Raw genomic sequence first — 19,119 nt, 5'->3', positions numbered from 1 at the left:
TGTCTATCCTTGTTTCTCAATGTCCGGATGTCCAGATGCCTAGAAATTGCGGTTTTTAACGATTTCGAAGACATCCGGACATCTGGACACACAGACAGACAGTTATTTCATTTTGCTGATTGTATGTCTGTGTATCCCAGGTGTCCGGATGTCGGCTGCTCTCAGTTCTGGAACTTTTGTATCTTTCTGTGTGTCCAGATGTCCCGATATTCAAAAAAATTGTGTTTTGAGGACATCCGGATTAATGGACAGAGAGATAGACACTTATTTGATATTACTGAATGTGTGCCTCGATGTCCGGATGTCCAGATGCCTAGAAATTGCAGTTTTTAACGATTTTGAAGACATCCGGACATCTGGACACACAGACAGACAGTCATTTGATTCCTTTGATTGTCTGTCTGTGTGTCTCAATATCCGGATGTCCAAATGCATGAAAAACTGGTCTAGTGTCTAGTGGAGCGCGTTTGATTTCAGTACTCACCCCCCGAGTTCGGTAGAGCGCGATTGCAGATGTTAGGGATTTGAATTTAAAGCGATTTGGGAAACAATCTAGTAGAGCGCATTTGCTCATTCCTGGATAAGAATGGAGAAATCGGGGAAGTTCGTTAGAGCGAACTTGCATACCTTGAAAATTTGAAATTATGATGACAGTCCAATAGAGCGCGTTTGATAAACTGCAATTTTTGAATTACCTGTCTGTCCTGATGTCTGTTTGCCCAGATGTCCGGAAAACTGAATTTCCGGATCAAACTTAAGTCTGTCGGTGTGTCTGTCTGTCCGGATATCCATGATAAATTAGGCTTCTGGACATCTGGACACACGGACACACAGGCGGACATTTCAGTCTGAATTTAACAATTTTGCGATTTTTTAAAAATAATTCTTTGGACATTCGGACTTATGGACACACCGACAGAAATCTGAAAGAATTTTGTCTGAAAAAATTGGAACGTGTATGCAAGCGCGCTCTACCGAAATGGATGTAAAATGTTTGTGCAGTAGAGCGCGGTTGCAACTTTGAATGATTTCAATAGAGCGCGATTGAATCGAATTTTTAAACGTCCGGATGTTGTAAATGCGCTCTAACGCACACATTTCGAGTTTGGACAGTTTTCTAATGTTTATCAAAAACGCGCTCTATTAAACAATCCATTTAGACGATGTAAACGCGCTCTAAATCAAAAGTGCAGGTTTTCTAACTTCGCTCCATTGAACAAACTAGTTCTTACGATGCAAATGTGCTCTAATGAACATTTTGAGTTTTTTGAATTTGCGTACAATGCAACCGCGCCCCACCGCACTCCAATTTTCGAGGATACAAGTGCACTCTGAAGCACGCTCTGCAACTTCGCCCTACCGTATTGCACATTTTGCGTTGTTGTCCACGTTAAGCAACTGTGCTCTAATGGACTACTATGCAATCGCGCCCCACCGTACCTACCGTATACTTCCAGTTCAACCCGTCCGCCTACCTCGACTGTTTCTACAAAACCGCGTCGGAAGACACCGCAATGCAGATCGTTCTCTTCTTCCTTCCCGGTATACTGTACCGTCTCCCAGAGAAAGTGAATACAGTACTCGATCTGGGGGCGGGGCCTACAGTATACCTTCCCATCGCGTTGAGACTCCGTGCTCAGAATATTTATACGTCGGATTATGCGCCAGCCAATCGGGAGACACTTATCAGTTGGTGTGAGAATCGGTAAGAAAATCACTTTTTTTTTTGACAATTTTTTTTGAATTTTTTTTGATCACGCTGAATGCACCGAATGTTACGACAAAATGCACACAATACTACATATGCCTAATCTACCGTAATCCTGCACACCAAACGCGCTCTATTGGATTTTAGCGCTTACACTTGCAAGTGCGCTCCAATGAAACCAAGTCCGATAGAGCGCGTTTGCTCGAGTTCAAAATTTAAAAAAATTTATCGATTTTTTTCAAAATTTTGTAGATCTACATTTGACTGGAGCAACGTGTGCACGTGGATAGCCAATATCGAGGCTTCGATGGAAACTGGAAAAGTGATGCAGGAGAAAACGAGACAACTGATGAGAGCTGTGTTGGATGTGAGTGGGTGGACATCTGGACTGATGGACAGAGACGACACACAGACAGACATTTCAAAATTTGAGAGGGAACAAATGCGCTCTATTGCACAAACTTGTCATTTTGTCAAGCACGCTCCAACGCAAATTTTCAAAAACTGAGAAAGTGCGCTCTATTGCGAATTTAACAAAGAAAAGGGGGTCTGATGAGATGTAATGCAAGCGCGCTCTGATGATAAAACAGGAAATTTCTCCCAAACATTAGAAAGCGCGCTCTGTCGGAACTACACATGTGACTTAACTTTCTCAGCCGGTATGCTAATGGACATCCGGATGGGACGCTCGGACGCACAGAAAGACCAAAATTTGAAAATTTGAGAGGTTGCAAATGCGATCCACTGAACAAATGTATCAGTTTTTCCCTAACACTCTGTCATTTTGTCAAGTGCGCTCCAATGGACTAGAACACTTTACGATGTTGCAAACACGCTCTACTGCAAATATTTCCAAATCAGTACAAATGCGCTCTAATGAGAAAGTCATCCGGATGTCCGGACACACAGCGGAAAAGTTCCAGACTGCAAAATAGCCGGGAAATTTGAATTTCCGCTGTCTGCAAACGCGCTCTAGCGGACATTTGGGTAAAAATGTCAGTTTTTCGAAATTTCTGAGGATGTAAATGCGCTCTATTAGACTTGCGGACATCCGGACACCCCCATCCAAACACACAGACAGACATAGGACATCCGGACAAACAGACACCAAAAACTCAAAAAACGTCCTTTTGGTATGTAAATGCGCTCTATTGGACTAGTGGACATCCGGACAGACAGATACAAAAATATGAGCTTCTGGGCGAAAACCTTGAAAAGAAAAGGCTTTTTTAAGCTTCGAGGTGAGCAAACGCGCTCTATCTGACTAACGGACATCCGGACACTTTCCAGTACAAACATACAGACAGACATTCTTCCAGGTAAACGTCCATGAGTCTCCAGTAGTTCAATCAGTCGTCTGGAAGGAGAATCCATCGATTGAAGTGCCTCAAAAGTTCCAAGTGGTGTCTACAGTATTCTGTCTCGAGTATTCCTGTGAGACCCTTGAAGCCTACTTTCGGGCGGTCCGTAGTGCGTGTTCTCTCATCGAAGACGGGGGATTCCTGATTCAGGGCGGAGTCTTGGGTGCGACTACTTACAATTTCGGCGGGAAATCGTTCAGATGTCACTGTTTGAAGCAGAGTCATATTGTCGAGAGTTTGAAGGTGGGTGGAGTCGGGAAAGTGGGGCGGAGTAAAAAAAAACCTTAAATTTCAGGCAAATGGAATGGCGACAACCGCCGAACAAGGCTACAAGTTCATCACTCACGACGATATTTTCCTATTATTCTCAAAGAAATTATAATTATTTTTGGAGTTTCAAAGAATAAATGAATTATATATGTCTTCTGTGGGTGGGAAAAGGGGGCGGGGCCTAGGAAAGAATAAGAATTCATAATAGTAGGCATAAGAAGAATAAATTATCCCAATAAATTCACATTTTTCAGTGAATTTTACATTAGAAAAGCGGAGAAAAGGGGGAAGGGGGATCCGGGACGTTTCGAAACCGGGACGTTTTGAAACCATGACACAGAAATTTCAAAATTTGAGGGGTTGCAAATGCGCTCCATTGCACAAACTAAGAAAGTGCGCTCCAACGAACTAAGATGTTTTACAGGCATCGCAACACACATTTTCACCCTAAAAATGAAAAATTAAATGAAAAATGAGCCATTTTTCAGTGATATTTCAATATTTAGTTCCGAAACGACATAGTTTCGAAACGTCTCGGTTTTAAAGTTTTAAAACGTCCTGGAACCGGAAAAAAACCACATGAATTAAAGACAAGTAATTAACGGGGAGAAATGAAATGCAACTAAATAAATTAATTGACCAATTAATTATTCTTCTCCGGATGAACCATTCTCTCACTGAACTTCAGAATCTCCGGTCCTCCACGTACTTCTGCCTCCAGAAGTGGCAATTTGACGACGTGGAAATCCTCGTAGAGTTCGTCGATTTCACTGAGATATTTCGATTGAATCGCCTGACGGGAACCGCATTTTCGGCATGTCACTTTGCCGTTCTCATCTGTATCCGGGAACAGAAGTTGGTTGACGATTATGTTGTGAGTGTCGATTCCTTGCTTCGTCAACTCTTGAATCAGACGCTCCGTTTCGTAGAGAGACAGGAATTCGGCAATGCAGACGCAGACGAATGTGGTGATTTCCTGGAAATAGAAGGAGGAATTTCAGAAGAATTTGGGAACGAAATTTTCCAAAGTTCCGTCCGTCTGGGTATCTGGATATACGGAAATTCGACAATCGAAAGTCAAAAAGAAAGGATCAGGGCTCTGCGAATTTTTTTTTTTCGAACAATTTTCGAGTTTTTTGACAAAAAACCCGAAAAAATCACAAGAAAAATGTTCGAAAATTTTGACCGAAAAACAGAAAAAACAAGTATTTAAGAATCAAAAATCTTAAATTTGTATAAAAAACTGTGAGTATTTCAAGGACAGACCCCCAGGAACCCGTTTTTGAGTACAAATTTTAAAAAAATTTCAAGAAAAATCAAAAAATCCCAATTTTTGTTACTAAATTTTCGAAAATTTTTTGTAGAAATTTCCAAAGGTTTTTTATCGAAAATCACCGAAAAACCCGAAATGATGAACGTTTTAGCCAAATTGTTATCTGTCTGGACATCCGGATATAGGGACACACCGACCGAAAATTGAAACTCAAAACGGAAGGGATTTCAGTCTTTGCAAAATAGCACAAAAATCAGAAACTGTGGACATCCGGACACACGGACAGATATTCAATTTCAGAAAACGGTTGCACTGAAAGTCGGCTGGTGTGTCTGGATGTCCGGATGTCCATAAATTGAAAACAAACGACAGACAGTCGGGCGATTTTCAAAAACGTTTGTGAAATTTAACTTGGAAAATTGGAAATCTGGATGTCCGGATGCACAGACATCCGGAAACCTGGAATTTCAGGTAGTCCGATTTTCCTAGATTCAGGTATTCGAATTGTATTATAAAAATCTGAACATCTGGAGACATTTGGACTCAAATAAATACTGTTAAAATTAGATTTTAGAGTTTTTTTCGGTTGAAATTGAGCAGTTTCAGTCAAATCACTGATTTACAGCGCTTAAATCTCAATTTCTCTCGAAACTTTTACATTTCTCTTCAGATTTCGATAACTACACTGGTGAACTAAGGATTTGAATCAGTTCACGCCCATTTGGGTCCAAATTTCAGTCAGAAAGGAGGCGTGACCTAAATATGGGCGGAGCTACTTTCTGGAAACCACCGAAATCTCATTTATAGCATCCACTAGTACAACTGTGTTTTTTCACATTTCCAAAAAGGGGCGTGGCCTAAACCTACCGGATCCTTGAACTGCGCATTCATCTTCTTGACAGATTCGAGTGTAGTCGTCATCTTCTCGATCATCTCATTCACCGATCCGCCTCCCATTCCGAACATTCCACCGAATTGATTCAACATTGGCCCAAACATTCCCTGAAGTGACAGTATCTTCGTGAACACTTTCTCCAGAAGTGTTGGAAATTGGAGGAGACGAAGAGTGTGTCCAGTTGGTGCCGTGTCGAAAACGACGACGTCGAAGTCGAGAGAGTCTATCAGTCTGGAAGAGATATACTGATTTTTGGGTTTAGAACTCAGAAAAAGGTGCAAAAAATCGCATAATGAAACGGCCGAAGCTTTTTCATTTTTTTTTCATATAAAATCCATTTTTGACCAAGCCAACAGACATATTAGCACGGCACAGTTCTTACAACCGCGCTCCACCGAAATACCCTTGAGAAATGTCTCTATTTCTCTGAGTCTCTCAATTTCGCACACTATTTTTTTCGGTTTCGGTGGAGCGCGGTTGTGAGAAGCGTGCAGTGCTAATATATTAGATATGATAGATTTCCCAGGGACCATGAATGCGCTTAATCCTATGGATGTTACAGATTCTATAGATTTCCAAGGGACCAACAATAACCATAATCCAGCGCCTATCACGGTGAAAACGTACCGATTATCACATCTGTCACTATACTATATTTACAACTGACAAGGTGACGTTCACACTGTCGATATCCCACGGATCTGAGCTTGTAAATAGGAAAAAGTGGGAATTGAGTAATTTGCAGTGTTATTAATTGAAGAAAAAGGGACCAAACACATTTTTTTCTAATTTCGTTAGGAAATTAGTAAAAAATCCAGATTTGTCACGGGTCAGGTCCGTTTTGAACTAAATTTCGACATTTATTTGAAAACAGCCTAGTTTCCGACATAAAACTTAAAAATTCGATCAGAATCTGATTATGTGTAGTAATTTAAGCTCTTTTACTCTAAATTTTCAGAAATTTTCAAAAAACTTTATTAAAAATGAGTCCCGATTTTTGACAAGTCTGGTAAAAACCAGTGTTTCTTCATTGAGGGCGCTTTGCGTGGAGTCCCAACGGTTTTTGGCAGAAAACTCTATTTTTGATTGGTTTTTAAAAGTTTTCAATAGTAAAACTTGATCCTTTCGTGGAAAATCGGATGCAAACGAAATTTTAATGAAAAAATCATTAAAAATCCAGTTATTGAATCATTTTTCAAGTTTTCCACTGAAAAAAAACCTATTTTTACCAGACTTGTCAAAAATCGGGCCGGCCCGGGCCGGGCCTCGGGCCGAAATTTCTCTTTGCCCGGCCCGGCCCGGTCGGCCCGGATTCAAAAATGGGTACCAGAGTTGTACGGGATGCGATTTTTCAGTTTCCGGAATCCGGAATCCGGAACCGGAATGGGATTTTTTTATTTCCGGAACCCGGAATCCGGAACCGGAATGAGAATTTAGATTTTCCGGAATACGGAATCCGGAACCGGAATCAAATTTTCGAAATGCGGAATCCGGAACCAGAATGACGAAAAAACCCGGAATTCCGGAATTTCTCGGAATCCGGAATGTTTCGATAAATTTGCAAGTCCAAGTCTTTTTTTTCGAGTGTTTTTAATGATATATGAAGTTTAAAACTAGTTTTGAACTTCAAAACCGAAAAATAAGTAATTCAGTTGTCTTTAAAACTCAAAAAAAAAATTTTAAAATTTAATCTTCAGGATTCCGGAAAAAAATTCAAAAAACCGGAATCCGGAATGGGAATGAAAATTTTCATTTTCCGGAATCCGGAATCGGAACCGGAATGTCAAAAAAAACCCGGAATTCCGGAATCCGGATTCCGGACAACTATGATGGGTACCCATTTTTACCAATTTTTTTTTGAAAGTTTTCGAAAAAAAAGAGTAAAAATGCTTAAATTATCATACATATTCACATTTTGATTCAATTTTAAATGTTTATTCGAAAACTATACTTTTTTCAAAAAAGTTCAAAAAATTTCCAAAAAAATGTTTAAAAACACAAAATGTTTTGAAAAAATGTTTCAAAACGGGCCGAGCGGGCCGGGCCGGGCAGAGATTTTTCCTGGTTTATTGCAAAAATCTCTAATTTTTCTGTCATTTTCCCATCTTTTCCCTAGATTTCTCTACTCACTTCATCATTTCCCCGAAACTCATAGCCTCATCGATTCCCGGAAGTCCCCCAGCGAAACTCTGAAGTAAATCCTTGCCCATCGCGAATCCGCCGCCACTTCCACTCTCATTTTGTGCAGCATTTTGGAGCATTTCCTCGATATTCGCCATCTCGACACCTTCTCCACTTGGATTCGAGTCGATTTCCATTGCGAAAAGATTCTCGAATCCCTCGACGAGCGTCGGCGTTTTCGTGAATTTCTGGCAGAACGCGTCGGATATATTGTGGGCGGGGTCTGTCGAAATGAGGAGAACTCTTTCGCGAACTTTCGATAATTGAGCAGCCAGAGAGCAACTGCATGTCGTCTTTCCGACTCCGCCCTTTCCTCCAACGAAGATCCATTTCAACGTCTTCTGTTCCAATACGTTCTTGATTGAGCTCTCAAGTTGGTCCGACATGACTTTTTGGCTGAAAATTGTAATTTTTCAGGTGAAATTGTATTTCAAAACACCTTTTATTTAAAGGAAAGACAAGAAAAAATGAATTTTTGTCGGAAAAAATCTACAATTTCAGTTGTTTCAGGTGCATAAACTGGAAAATCTGAACCGCATAAAATTTTTATGACTTTTCGAGACAATTTTCGCAAATAAAAATGAATTTTTGCTGAAAAAGAAGTATTTTCAGAAAAATCAAAGAGAAAATAATAAAATTTTCAAGTTTTGAACTTTGAAAATTCTGAAATAAGCGGTTGTGAACTGAAAAAAACCATTTTCCACAGAAAAACCACGACTTTTCTAATAAAATTGTTTCACCGCAATGAAAACTATGATTTTCTCAACAAAACCTCAAAGAAATTGTTGAAAATCATAGAAAAAACTCCCAAAAAATCGCGGCAAAACTCGTGGCAGAAAAATAATTACAGTACCCTCGTAAATCGACAATTAAAGGCGCATGCTTGAAGTGGGTCTCGCCACGAAAAAGAAAATGGTAGATTCATTAAAACAATTTGGCGGAATCTGGTGATTTTAAGCATGGATAATGCATGAAAATCGTTGAAATTTTGACATTTTTGCGAAAAAAATCGAAATCATTAAAAAAAATCACTAAAAATATCAAATCGGAGTCAAGAAACCGATAAAAACACACGAAAAATTATTAAAATTCAAAAAAAAATCTCGAAAAAGTCGCATTTATTTCTTCAAAAGAAAACTCAAAATATTTAAATCAACGTGCCGGCCGTTTCTGTACAATATGAATGAGTCGATCGACGATTGGCTCCGTTTCGACACGTGGCAATACTTGGACTCCACTCGCTTTCATTCTGCAATAAAATATTGATTTTTTATGGGGAAAAAGCAAAAAAAGACACGTGGATTAGTGAAAAGTCGGGGTGCCACGTGGAATTTTTCTGTGATTTTGAGTGAAAATTCTAATTTTTATCCGATTTTTGCCTAGTTTTCAGAGTTTTCTAGTCAGAAAATTCTAGGTGTTTCCATGGAGATTTTTTCGGTTTTCAGGGCGATTTTTCTTCGTTTCCAGGGAGATTTCAAAGGATGCTTTTAAAATAAAAATTAAATTTTACACTGAAAAAACCCGAAAAATCGTTGCTTTTTCTGTTTTTTTTGGGGAAAAATTCACAAAAATTAGGACTTAACTAGATTTTATGATATTTTAACTAGATTTTGTAATGTTTTCGATTAGAAATTGTGTATTAAATCACTGGAAATGGGAAAATGGATTTTTCCAATAAAAACTCAAATTTCAATGTAAAAAATCAGATTTAGACTCTAAAACTTGGATTTTTTATTCAATTTAAGACAAAAAAATCGATTTTTTCTCATTAATTCAGCCCGAGAATTTTTTCTCATTAATTCAGCACATTTTCATGAAAAAATTCCAAAATTCAAAACTTTTTAAATAAAAAATCGAATTTTCAGTTCAAAACATCATTTTTAGAATCAAAAAAGATTTAAAATCTGTGCTTTTGTGAATTTTCCCATTTATTCCAAAAAGTGGGCGGAGCCTACTCACCTCCACTTTCGATTATCCCAAAACCCATTGGGCATCGGGTACGAGAACAAATATCTGAAATTTTTGAAAATAATTTCAGCCAAAAATTAAAAAAAAAAATGCTGAAACTCACAATTTAATCGGCCCAAAATAATAATCCAAAAATTCCAGAACTCGCTCTTTCATCGTATTCGTCGGCACCTGAAAATCAATAATTTAAAAAAAATTCAATTTTTTTCTCAAAAATAAAAAAGTTTTAAAAACTCACATATTTCAACGATGCCCGTCTGGCTCCGCCCTCTTGTCGTTCGATATCCATTAGAGAATATTTAAATTTCATTCGAATATTAAATTCACAAAAAAATTCGAAATAACTTTATTTCAACAATTTACAAAAAGGGGGTGGGGCCACGCGAGAAAGCATGCTATCAGAATTAAAGCTGAAACTCGGTTGGATGAAAAAAAAAATCACAGCTAGGGGGGCGGGGTCAAAAGTGGGCGGAGTCAAATATGCATAAAAATTGGGGGGGAAATTCGACCCGTAAAACAGTGAAAAAGAAGCTGAAAAAAGATATGATAGGGACACTATACAATATATAAAAATCTGGAATTTCCAAATCTACATGGCATCGAAATGGAAACGATGCGACTGTTGCTGTCGTTCGTATCGATCCTCTTTCTTCTCACGATAGTGTAGAAATACGACGACCATTAGGAGCATACAACACACAAGGGCGATCACGGCGAGACTCTGAAAGGAGATTCTGTCTCTGTGTGCGTGTGGGAAGTCCGGATGTCTTGGTTATCAAAAAATTTGTCTGTATGTGGATCGGGATGTCCAGATTTTCGTACTTGTCAAAAATCGTGCCGGCCCGTCGGCCCGGATTCAAAAATGTGTACTCATTTTGTAACACAATTTTCTGAAATTTTTCGAAAATTTAGAGTAAAAATGCTTAAATTATCATACATATTTACTTTTTTATTGAATTTTGAATTTTTATTCGAAAACTTTTTTTTTTCAAAAAATTTCCAAAAAACATCAAATTTTAAAAAATGTTTCAAAAAATGTTTCAAAACGGGCCGAGATTTTTCCTGATTTTGGCCCGGCCCGTGACAAGTATGCAGATTTTCGAAAGTCGAAATCTCTTTGAATCTATGAATCAGATTTCCGTGATTTACAAAAAGCGTTCTGTATGTCGGTCTGTGTGTCCAGGTGTTCAGAATTCTGTAATTCGACACATCTCGTCTGTCTGTGTGTCTGAATATCCAGTAATATATGAAATTGCTGTAATTTAAAAAATAGGCGTCTATCTGTCTCCGGATTTCTTGGATTCCAAAAATCAAAAACTATTTTTGCTGAAAATTGGTGTGTCCAGATGTCCAAAATCCCAGTTTTTCGAAACTTGAAATGTCTGTGAATCTGTCCGGACATCCGGATTTCCGGATTTCACAAAAAAACTTGCTGTATTTCGCTCTGAGTGTCCGGATGTCCAGGGATCCAAATTTCCGTAATTCGACATATCTGGTCTGTCTGTTTGTCCGGATGTCCAGAATCACGAATTCAGGTCTGTCTGTCAGTCTCGATGTTCAGATTTCCAGATTTTTGAAAATCGAAATATCTGTCAATCTATAAATCTGTGTATTCGGAACTCCAGATTTCCGTGTTTTACAAAAAAATTATCTATGTCGATCTGTGTGTCCGGATATCCAGGGATCCAATCCAAATTTCCGTAATTCGACATATCTGGTCTGTCGGTGTGTCTGGATATCCAGATGTCTCGATTGTTGTCAAATCAGCGCTCTGTCTGTATGTAAATCTGTGTGTCCGGATGTCCAGAATTACAGATTCAGGACTGCCTGTCAGTCTCGATGTCCAGATTACCTGAACTTGGTCTCTACTCGAGGATTCTGAGGTTCTGGATGCCCAAGACTGTCAGGTCTGTCTGTGAGTAAGTATGTCCGGATGTCCCCAGGTTTTCAGATTGCCAGTTATTAGCACGTCACAGTTATTACAACTGCGCTCCACCGAAATTCTCTTGAAAAATGTCTATTTTTCTCTGAACCTCTCAATTTCGCACACTATTTTCTTCCGTTTCGGTAGAGCGCAGTTGTAAGAAGTGTGCCGTGCTAATAGCTGATTCTTATAAATTTCAGTCTTTCTGTAGTGCTGTTCATCCGTATGTCCATTTTCAGGGTAAAAGGGAAAAGCATGCAACAAACAGTGGTGGGCGAGGAGTGAAATAAGTGACTCTCCCCGTGGCGGCAGAGGCCACAGCGCGGGGAGAAGAGAGCGCGAGAGAGCGCGCCCCACCATTGCCGACAGCGAGAGACGCAGACATTTCTCCTCCCCCCGTGGATTTTGGAGTGAAGCTCAGCTTCACTCGCGCCCACCACTGCCAACAAATCAATCGATACCTGAACAATGAGTGCAGATGGTGTAACATAGAGTCGACTACTCCAATGTGGATACTCTGTTGACGGGGGGAGGACGATGATACGAGAGTTCGGAACGATTTGTTTCAGACTTGTCTTCCAGTCCTCTTTACGATCCGCGTATTTTGGAATGGCGATGTTGAGCTGGAAATATAGAGATAATTAGAGACTTTCGGACCGGGACTCACAAGTCAGTACAAAAATTCGAAATTTTTGCAAAAAAAAAGACGAATATAAGAATTTATGACTATTTTGAATGAAAATTTTTAAAAATGTAAAAAAAAATTTCGAGAAAAAATTGAGAAATCTCTCGAGAGATTCCAGGGATCACCAAACTGAATTTATAAAATGAAAATGGGTATTTTTAGTCTCAAAATGTCTTTTTCTAGAATTTTCTCCGATTTTTGACCAAAAAACTCCTAAAAAATTGAAAAATGAAGAGTTTTAACTTTTTTCCACGGAAATCCGACTTTTGAAACCTGAAATCCGGGTAAAACCTTGTAAAAAATATATTTTCAGCTGAGATTTGGGATTTTTTAATGAAAAAAAATTATGAAAAGGTGAGAATTTTCAAAATTTTCATCAATTTCAATTTAAAAAATCTCTTTTTTTGAACGTTTTTGCAAAAAACTTCTCAAAATGGCAATTTTCATGGATTTTTATAAAAAATTTTCAAGGGAAATTCTACTTTTCACGCCTGAAATCCGGCCTAAAAACCTCGTAAAATATCTATTTTCAGCTGAAATTTGGGAATTTTTGAATAAAAATTCCAGTTTTTTTGCAAGAAAATTCTCAAAAACATTATCGGGCCGGCCCGGGCCGAGATTTTTCTTGACCGGGCCGGGCCGGGCCGGAATTTCTCTTGGCCCGGCCCGGCCCGGTCGGCCCGGATTCAAAAATGGGTACCCATTTTTACCAATTTTTTTTTGAAATTTTTCGAAAAAAAAAGAGTAAAAATGCTTAAATTATCATACATATTCACATTTTGATTCAATTTTAAATGTTCATTCGAAAACTATACTTTTTTCAAAAAATTTCCAAAAATTTCCAAAAATTTCCAAAAAAAAGTTGAAAAACAAAAAATGTTTTGAAAAAATGTTTCAAAACGGGCCGAGCGGGCCGGGCCGGGCTACGGGCCGGGCCGGGCCGAGATTTTTCCTGATTTTGGCCCGGCCCGGCCCGTGACAAGTCTGGTAACAACTATGCCGAGATAGTAGGTAAAAAAACAGTTATCATTGGAGACTTTTCAAAATTACTTCTAATTCTTAATCACAGTTGAAAATTTGACTTTTTTGGGAAAAAATTCCGAAAATTTTAAAATATTAAAGTTAGAATTTTGTCCCCAATTATCCAGACCTTGACAATTGTGAAGTTTTTTTTCATGAAATTTCGACTTTTCAGGTCTGAAATCCGGGCTTAACCTTGTAAAACATCAATTTTCAGCTGAAATTTTGGATTTTTATGAGAAAAAGTGAAAGATGAGATTTTTCAAAATTTTCACTGATTTCTGTTATAAAAAATACCAGGTTTTTCGAATTTTTTTGCAAGAAAATTCTCGAAATGGCGATTTTCATGCTATGGTATTCTGAATTGCTTAGAATTTTTGTTTTGCATGTTTTAATTTAATTTTCTCTCTATTAGCACAACACACTCCTTACAACCGCGCTCTACCGAAACCGAAGAAAATTGTGTGCGAAATTGAGAGACGCAGAGAAAAAGAGACATTTTTAAGAGGGTTTCGGTAGAGCGCAGTTGTAAGAATGGTGCCGAGCTAATGAATAACAATTTTTGTGTAATTTCCATCTGAAAAATTGGCAAAACTTCAAAAAACCCCAAATAATCCGCACCTCATCGACAAAATTGGGACTTCTTCCCAATCCGTACAACAAAAATGGCAAATAGAGTGATCTGTGGGAAGAGGAAGGTACTTGACACGCGACACTCTGAGTACTTCCACCCCATCCATCAGTCATCGAGAACGATGCACACGCTCCCGTCATACTGATACTTGATCCGATTTCATTTGATTTTGGATTACATCTGTTGTCACTGCACACTCCGGTGAACACTTGCACTTTCAGAAACGTCGTATCACCCTTATCGGGACAGTAGATGAATCCGAAACGTGTCTGATTACCGTACTCGTATTCAACCAACAAATCAAGTGATCCATCTTCCAATAAATCAAAAAAAGTTCCCATTTTAATGACTCCAAGTGACATATTCCTTGGTTGGACGAACTCTAACTTCCGGAGTTCGAATCGACGAGTTCCGTTCTTTTCGCAATTCTTGCATTCCGCATTTTCTATCACTTTCACAATGGGACGGGAGTTTGCCTGAAACTATTCGACAAAATTGATTAGAATCTTTAAGCTCCGCCCCCCTTTTTGTTTGGAAACGTATAATGAATTCAACATTTTCTGTGCAAGGAAAGCTCGCCCCGCCCACACGCCCACTCTCATTTCAACACTGCCGCAAGAAATGGACGTGACGTGCCTTCCTTGCACAGAAAATTTTGAATTAATAATAATTCAAAAGCGTGAAATTTTGACTCCGCCCATATCCTAGCTCCTCTCTACAGTAGGTTGGGCGGAGCCTGAAAGTGGGCGGAGCCTGATAGACCATATTCTGAGAAAAAGTTGATTATGACTCCGCCCACTTTTATGTGAAAATCATTGGAACCTGAATACAAGCTCCGCCCATCAAGCATCAAAAAATGTGAGACAAGATTGAAATAGGTTCCGCCCACAATTAAGCCACGCCCCTTTTTAGTTCGAAAAACGGAGAAAATTGAATATAAGCCCCGCCCCTTTCCAGCTGATTCGATTTCAGAAAACTCCAATCTCGGAAAGAAAGTCGAAAAGTGGGCGGAGCTTCATTTTTCGCGAAATTTCTCGTACTCTTGTGAAATGCAAAAAGTGGGCGGAGCCTGTTGAAAAATTGCTGAAAAATGGGTGGATCATTCAGGATTCTGTTTTTTTTTGTTGTTGGAAAGTTCATTAAAATGGGCGTGGCCTATCTAATCCTGGCCACGCCCCTTTTTGTTTGGAAAAGTATACGCTCAGAATAAATAGCAGTCAACTCCGCCCACAATTCGACCACGCCCACTTTTATGTGAGAAAATCATAGGAACCTGATTACAAGCTCCGCCCATCAAGCATCAAAAAATGTGAGACAAGATTGAAATAGGCTCCGCCCCTTTCCAGCTGATTTGATCTCAGAAAAACCCAAATCTCGGGAATATCGTCGAAATGTGGGCGGAGCTTATTTTTTCGCGAAATTTCTCGTACTCTTGTAAAATGTAAAAAAGTGGGCGGAGCTTAGTTCTTTATGAGAATCTGAATTGCTGAAAAAAGTGGGCGGAGCATTCAGGATTCTGTGTTTTTTATTGTTGGAAAGTTAATTAAAATGGGCGTGGCTTATCTCCATGCCCTCTAAAAATGCCTCACCCTAGACTGGATGATAGCAGTAATATCGGGGAAACTGTCCAAAGAGAATTCTCCAACACGGAATACAACAAGAGAGAATGGTTCCCGTTTGACCGTATAATCCTGCATATCAATCGTCACTGTTCCCCATGATTTCGTCTTTGACCACGAGGCCAATTGGGCGAATCGATTGCAACTCGAATCCTGACAAATCGGAACGAGAATGTCCATTTCTCCGTCCGAGTCAAAGTCCATGACGATCGGCGCGGCGAGGTTCGCGTATTGGTTCACCGAGATTTTTGGGATCCAGTCACGGTATTGCCAACCGATTTTTGTCAATTGCCACACCTGGAAATGGGAAAATGTTGCAAAAGTGGGGGCGGGGATTCTCTAGAAGGCTAACTTACATTCATCACGAGCGATCCATCGGTGTCTTTTGTCATGAAAATGATGTCGGCGATGAGATCGGCTGAAAAAAAGAAGAAAATTAATGAAATATTTGTATATGCCCCGCCTAGTTCCCACGGCGTCAATAGAGCGCACTTGATATCTCTAGAGTGACTTAAAGAAACAGACCATCTCAAGCCCGCCCCTTTTCCCAGTATAGAGGATGGCGTAACCCGTGAGATGTCTGTCGCATGAGAAGGTATCCCCTTATAAACGAGACGGGGGTTACTGTCATTTTGTCCCTGAGTAGGTCTTCAATTGGACATTTCCTCAGGGATAATCAGCCAAATGGATCAATTAGCTACAATTAACCACATACAATTAACAATTACTGGTAGATCGATCGTCCTCCTTCTGCTGCTGATCAAATATCTCGATCCTAGAGATTTCAGCCATCCTCTATGGGATACTGTGGGGGAAAGGGGCGGGGTTTAGAATGGGTGAAACTGTCGAGTCTAAATGATAAATATAGCCAGGCCACTGTTTGATGGCATAACTTCCCAATTTTCGGTTTTCCAGGTCACCAATCACGGTTTTCACTGGGATACAACTTCACGATGAGGCCAAGGCTACCAATGCAGCCGCGATTGACAATTTTTGCGTCACGGCATTTTTTGCGCCACGGTTAATATTCGAACTTATGTGCATACTATTCCGGCTATATAAAATGTACCATGCTTGTCAATAGAGCGCGGCTAGCAACTACTATCTCTTGATGGCCTAGGAAACCAAAACTCGGCCACTTTAAACTTACAATTCAAATCAACGAATAAATGTGGCATTCCTGGGAAAATGTTCAGTGAATCGGGGAAACTGGTGAACTCGTTATCACACCCGTGAACAATCGGATAAACCGTTCCCTGCTTTCCGACTTGTGAACAAAACATTGTTCCATTCGGATAGAAACCCAAAATATCAGTCCATCCGTCATTCGTCACGTCGATTGCCATCGCGTGTTGTTGGAGGAAATCCACGTGGAATGGGCGGAAGATTTCCTTCTCGTTTTCGACGTCAGATGTCCATAGGGTGTGGTTGTAGAGACCGTCGGCATCGCGGATTGAGACCTGGAAATGGCGGGAGAGAATTTAGAACGAAAATTCCGTTTTTGACGTGAAAAATATTAAAACTTGAGGGAAAATTGTCTAGAAACCGAAATTCTGGTTTTCTGGGTTCAAAAAAGGGTAAAATTGACGGTTTTCGTGAGATTTTGGTGATTTTTTTCACTTTTCTATTGGAAAAATTGCTGGAAATTGGGTTTTTCTTAAAAATCTTATGAGTTTTTGCATAAAATCACTAAAAATTGAAATTTTATATTGAAAATGGTATTATTTCCCGTTTTTCTTAATTGAGAACTCATTTTTGTCATTTCTAACACTGGAATTGCCAAAAAAAAACCCCCAAGACAGCGGCCTCTCAGCCGTATTCTGTGAATTTTCACACATAATTCAAGATTTTCAGAGTAAAAACCTTATTTTGAAGGAGAAAACATGAAAAATTATAGTTTTTGAACTTTTTTTTCCAGTGAAAAGTCATTTTTCAGCACATTTGTGTAATTTTCAATAGAAAACTTGAACATACAGCCGAAAAAAGTAGAAATTATCTATTTTCAAAGAAAAACTGGGTAAAATAGAAATTTTTACTGAAAATCTATAATTTTTGTTAACTTTTGCATCTAATCATAACAAAACCTCAAGTTTTCCAACATTTTTTCTCTCAAAAAACCACTTTTCTCGTTAAAACTCACCAGGACATCGAGTCTAGAGTCTCCATTAAAGTCTCCAACTGAACATTCAACCAATTCCGGATTCAAATCTGATTTTCCGACGACAAACGAGGTTCCTTGAGTGAATTTCGACGCTTCCAACACGTCCAATAGCTTCGTTTCTTGATAATTTATAGTCAAACTTCCATTGTTGAAAACGAGTATATCCGTGTTGCGATCCGCATTGAAATCACCGAATGCACACACTTTTCCCAGTAGATCTGGCGCCGTTTTTTCCAGCGAATGGGTTACGGTAACGAGTAGAAAGAGGGACCAGAGAACTGATGGTAATACCCTTTTCATAGTACCTGGAAATGAGAAAAATGAGAGAGTTTTAAGGAGTTTTTTTTTTTGAAAAAAAAAGAAAAAAGGCAAGGAAATAATGATTTTAGGAACTTTTATGCAGTGTAAGTCCAGTTTTAACGGAAAAACGTTGATTTTTGTGTCGTTTTTTGAAAAAAATACAGTTTGTAGTAAAAAATGCAAACAATTCTATTACAACTGGATTTTTAAAACAGAAAACTGAGACAAAATTGCGAAAACATCAGTATTACTTGCATTTGGGGAAACTAGAATATGTTACGAAAAAATGGGAAAATTATGATAATTTTGGAATATAATGATGAAAAATCATTTATTTTTACTATTTTATCACTTGAAATGTGATTTTTTCTTTGTAAAAAACAAAAATCACTAAAAACTATTATCGGAATAAAAAAGTTCCGACATTTTTTACCGACGCGCAAGACTCCCGCCACTGATCTACGGAAACGCCCACTCATCATAAACATTTCTTCTGCAAGATCAGGGCACGGTTTCATTGAATTCGCGGGTGAAGTTTTGTTTTAAAATACCACTTTTTAAATAAAATTTGACCTATTTCCTTTAAAATTTGATCTTTTTTCCTCAAACTTCATGGTGGAAATGAAATTTTAAGGGAAATAGGTCAAATTTTATTTAGAAAGTGGTATTTTTAAACAAAACTTCACCCGCGAATTCAATGAAACCGTGCCCTGATCTTGCAGAAGAAATGTTTATGATGAGTGGGCGTTTCCGTAGATCAGTGGCGGGAGTCTTGCGCGTCGGTAAAAAATGTCGGAACTTTTTTATTCCGATAATAACAAATTTCGAAATAATTACAGTACACCGCGTAAATCGACAAAAAAGGCGCATGGACGAATATTGTAAATGGGTCTCGCCACGAAAATCGGACTTTGCAAATACCACGTTTGGACTCATTGCGTGATTATTCAAAAACGAATTAGTATGCGGTTTTCAGCGATTTTCAAACGAAACTGGCTTAAAATTCCTAAAATATTCGATTAAAAACTTCATTTTTGATTTTTCCGCCTAGTCAACACCCAAAACCATCATTTTCGAGCTGAAATTGGATTGAAACGGTTTAAAATACGAAAAATTCACG

At 38.8% G+C, this 19,119-nt stretch overlaps 4 protein-coding genes across 4 annotated transcripts; 1 reads left to right on the top strand and 3 right to left on the bottom strand.

Annotated features, from left to right (window-relative positions):
- Positions 1 to 1,514: 1,514 nt before the first annotated feature.
- On the top strand, positions 1,515 to 3,451 carry GCK72_008619 (uncharacterized protein; the record flags this gene model as incomplete). Its single annotated transcript, XM_053726922.1, has 4 exons — positions 1,515 to 1,705; positions 1,961 to 2,075; positions 3,028 to 3,312; positions 3,365 to 3,451. 4 exons carry the CDS (start codon positions 1,515 to 1,517, stop codon positions 3,449 to 3,451), a joined length of 678 nt encoding a protein of 225 aa, XP_053586499.1.
- Positions 3,452 to 3,982: 531 nt separating this feature from the next.
- GCK72_008618 (uncharacterized protein) lies at positions 3,983 to 8,074 on the bottom strand (the record flags this gene model as incomplete). Its single annotated transcript, XM_003093927.2, has 3 exons — positions 3,983 to 4,315; positions 5,480 to 5,738; positions 7,638 to 8,074. 3 exons carry the CDS (start codon positions 8,072 to 8,074, stop codon positions 3,983 to 3,985), a joined length of 1,029 nt encoding a protein of 342 aa, XP_003093975.2.
- A 766-nt stretch (positions 8,075 to 8,840) lies between these two features.
- Positions 8,841 to 9,966, bottom strand: GCK72_008617 (uncharacterized protein; the record flags this gene model as incomplete). Its single annotated transcript, XM_003093931.2, has 4 exons — positions 8,841 to 8,937; positions 9,648 to 9,701; positions 9,760 to 9,827; positions 9,895 to 9,966. 4 exons carry the CDS (start codon positions 9,964 to 9,966, stop codon positions 8,841 to 8,843), a joined length of 291 nt encoding a protein of 96 aa, XP_003093979.2.
- A 279-nt stretch (positions 9,967 to 10,245) lies between these two features.
- Positions 10,246 to 17,999, bottom strand: GCK72_008616 (uncharacterized protein; the record flags this gene model as incomplete). The annotated part of the gene is made up of 7 exons (XM_053726921.1): positions 10,246 to 10,377; positions 12,042 to 12,203; positions 13,907 to 14,395; positions 15,509 to 15,835; positions 15,895 to 15,956; positions 16,689 to 16,998; positions 17,679 to 17,999. 7 exons carry the CDS (start codon positions 17,997 to 17,999, stop codon positions 10,246 to 10,248), a joined length of 1,803 nt encoding a protein of 600 aa, XP_053586498.1.
- Positions 18,000 to 19,119: the final 1,120 nt, after the last annotated feature.

The sequence above is a fragment of the Caenorhabditis remanei genome, chromosome III (genome assembly GCF_010183535.1).
Source record: "Caenorhabditis remanei strain PX506 chromosome III, whole genome shotgun sequence".
NCBI lineage: Eukaryota > Metazoa > Nematoda > Chromadorea > Rhabditida > Rhabditidae > Caenorhabditis > Caenorhabditis remanei.
The sequence above is the reverse complement of the archived record's forward strand: the minus strand, read 5'-3'. Positions and strand labels throughout refer to the sequence as shown.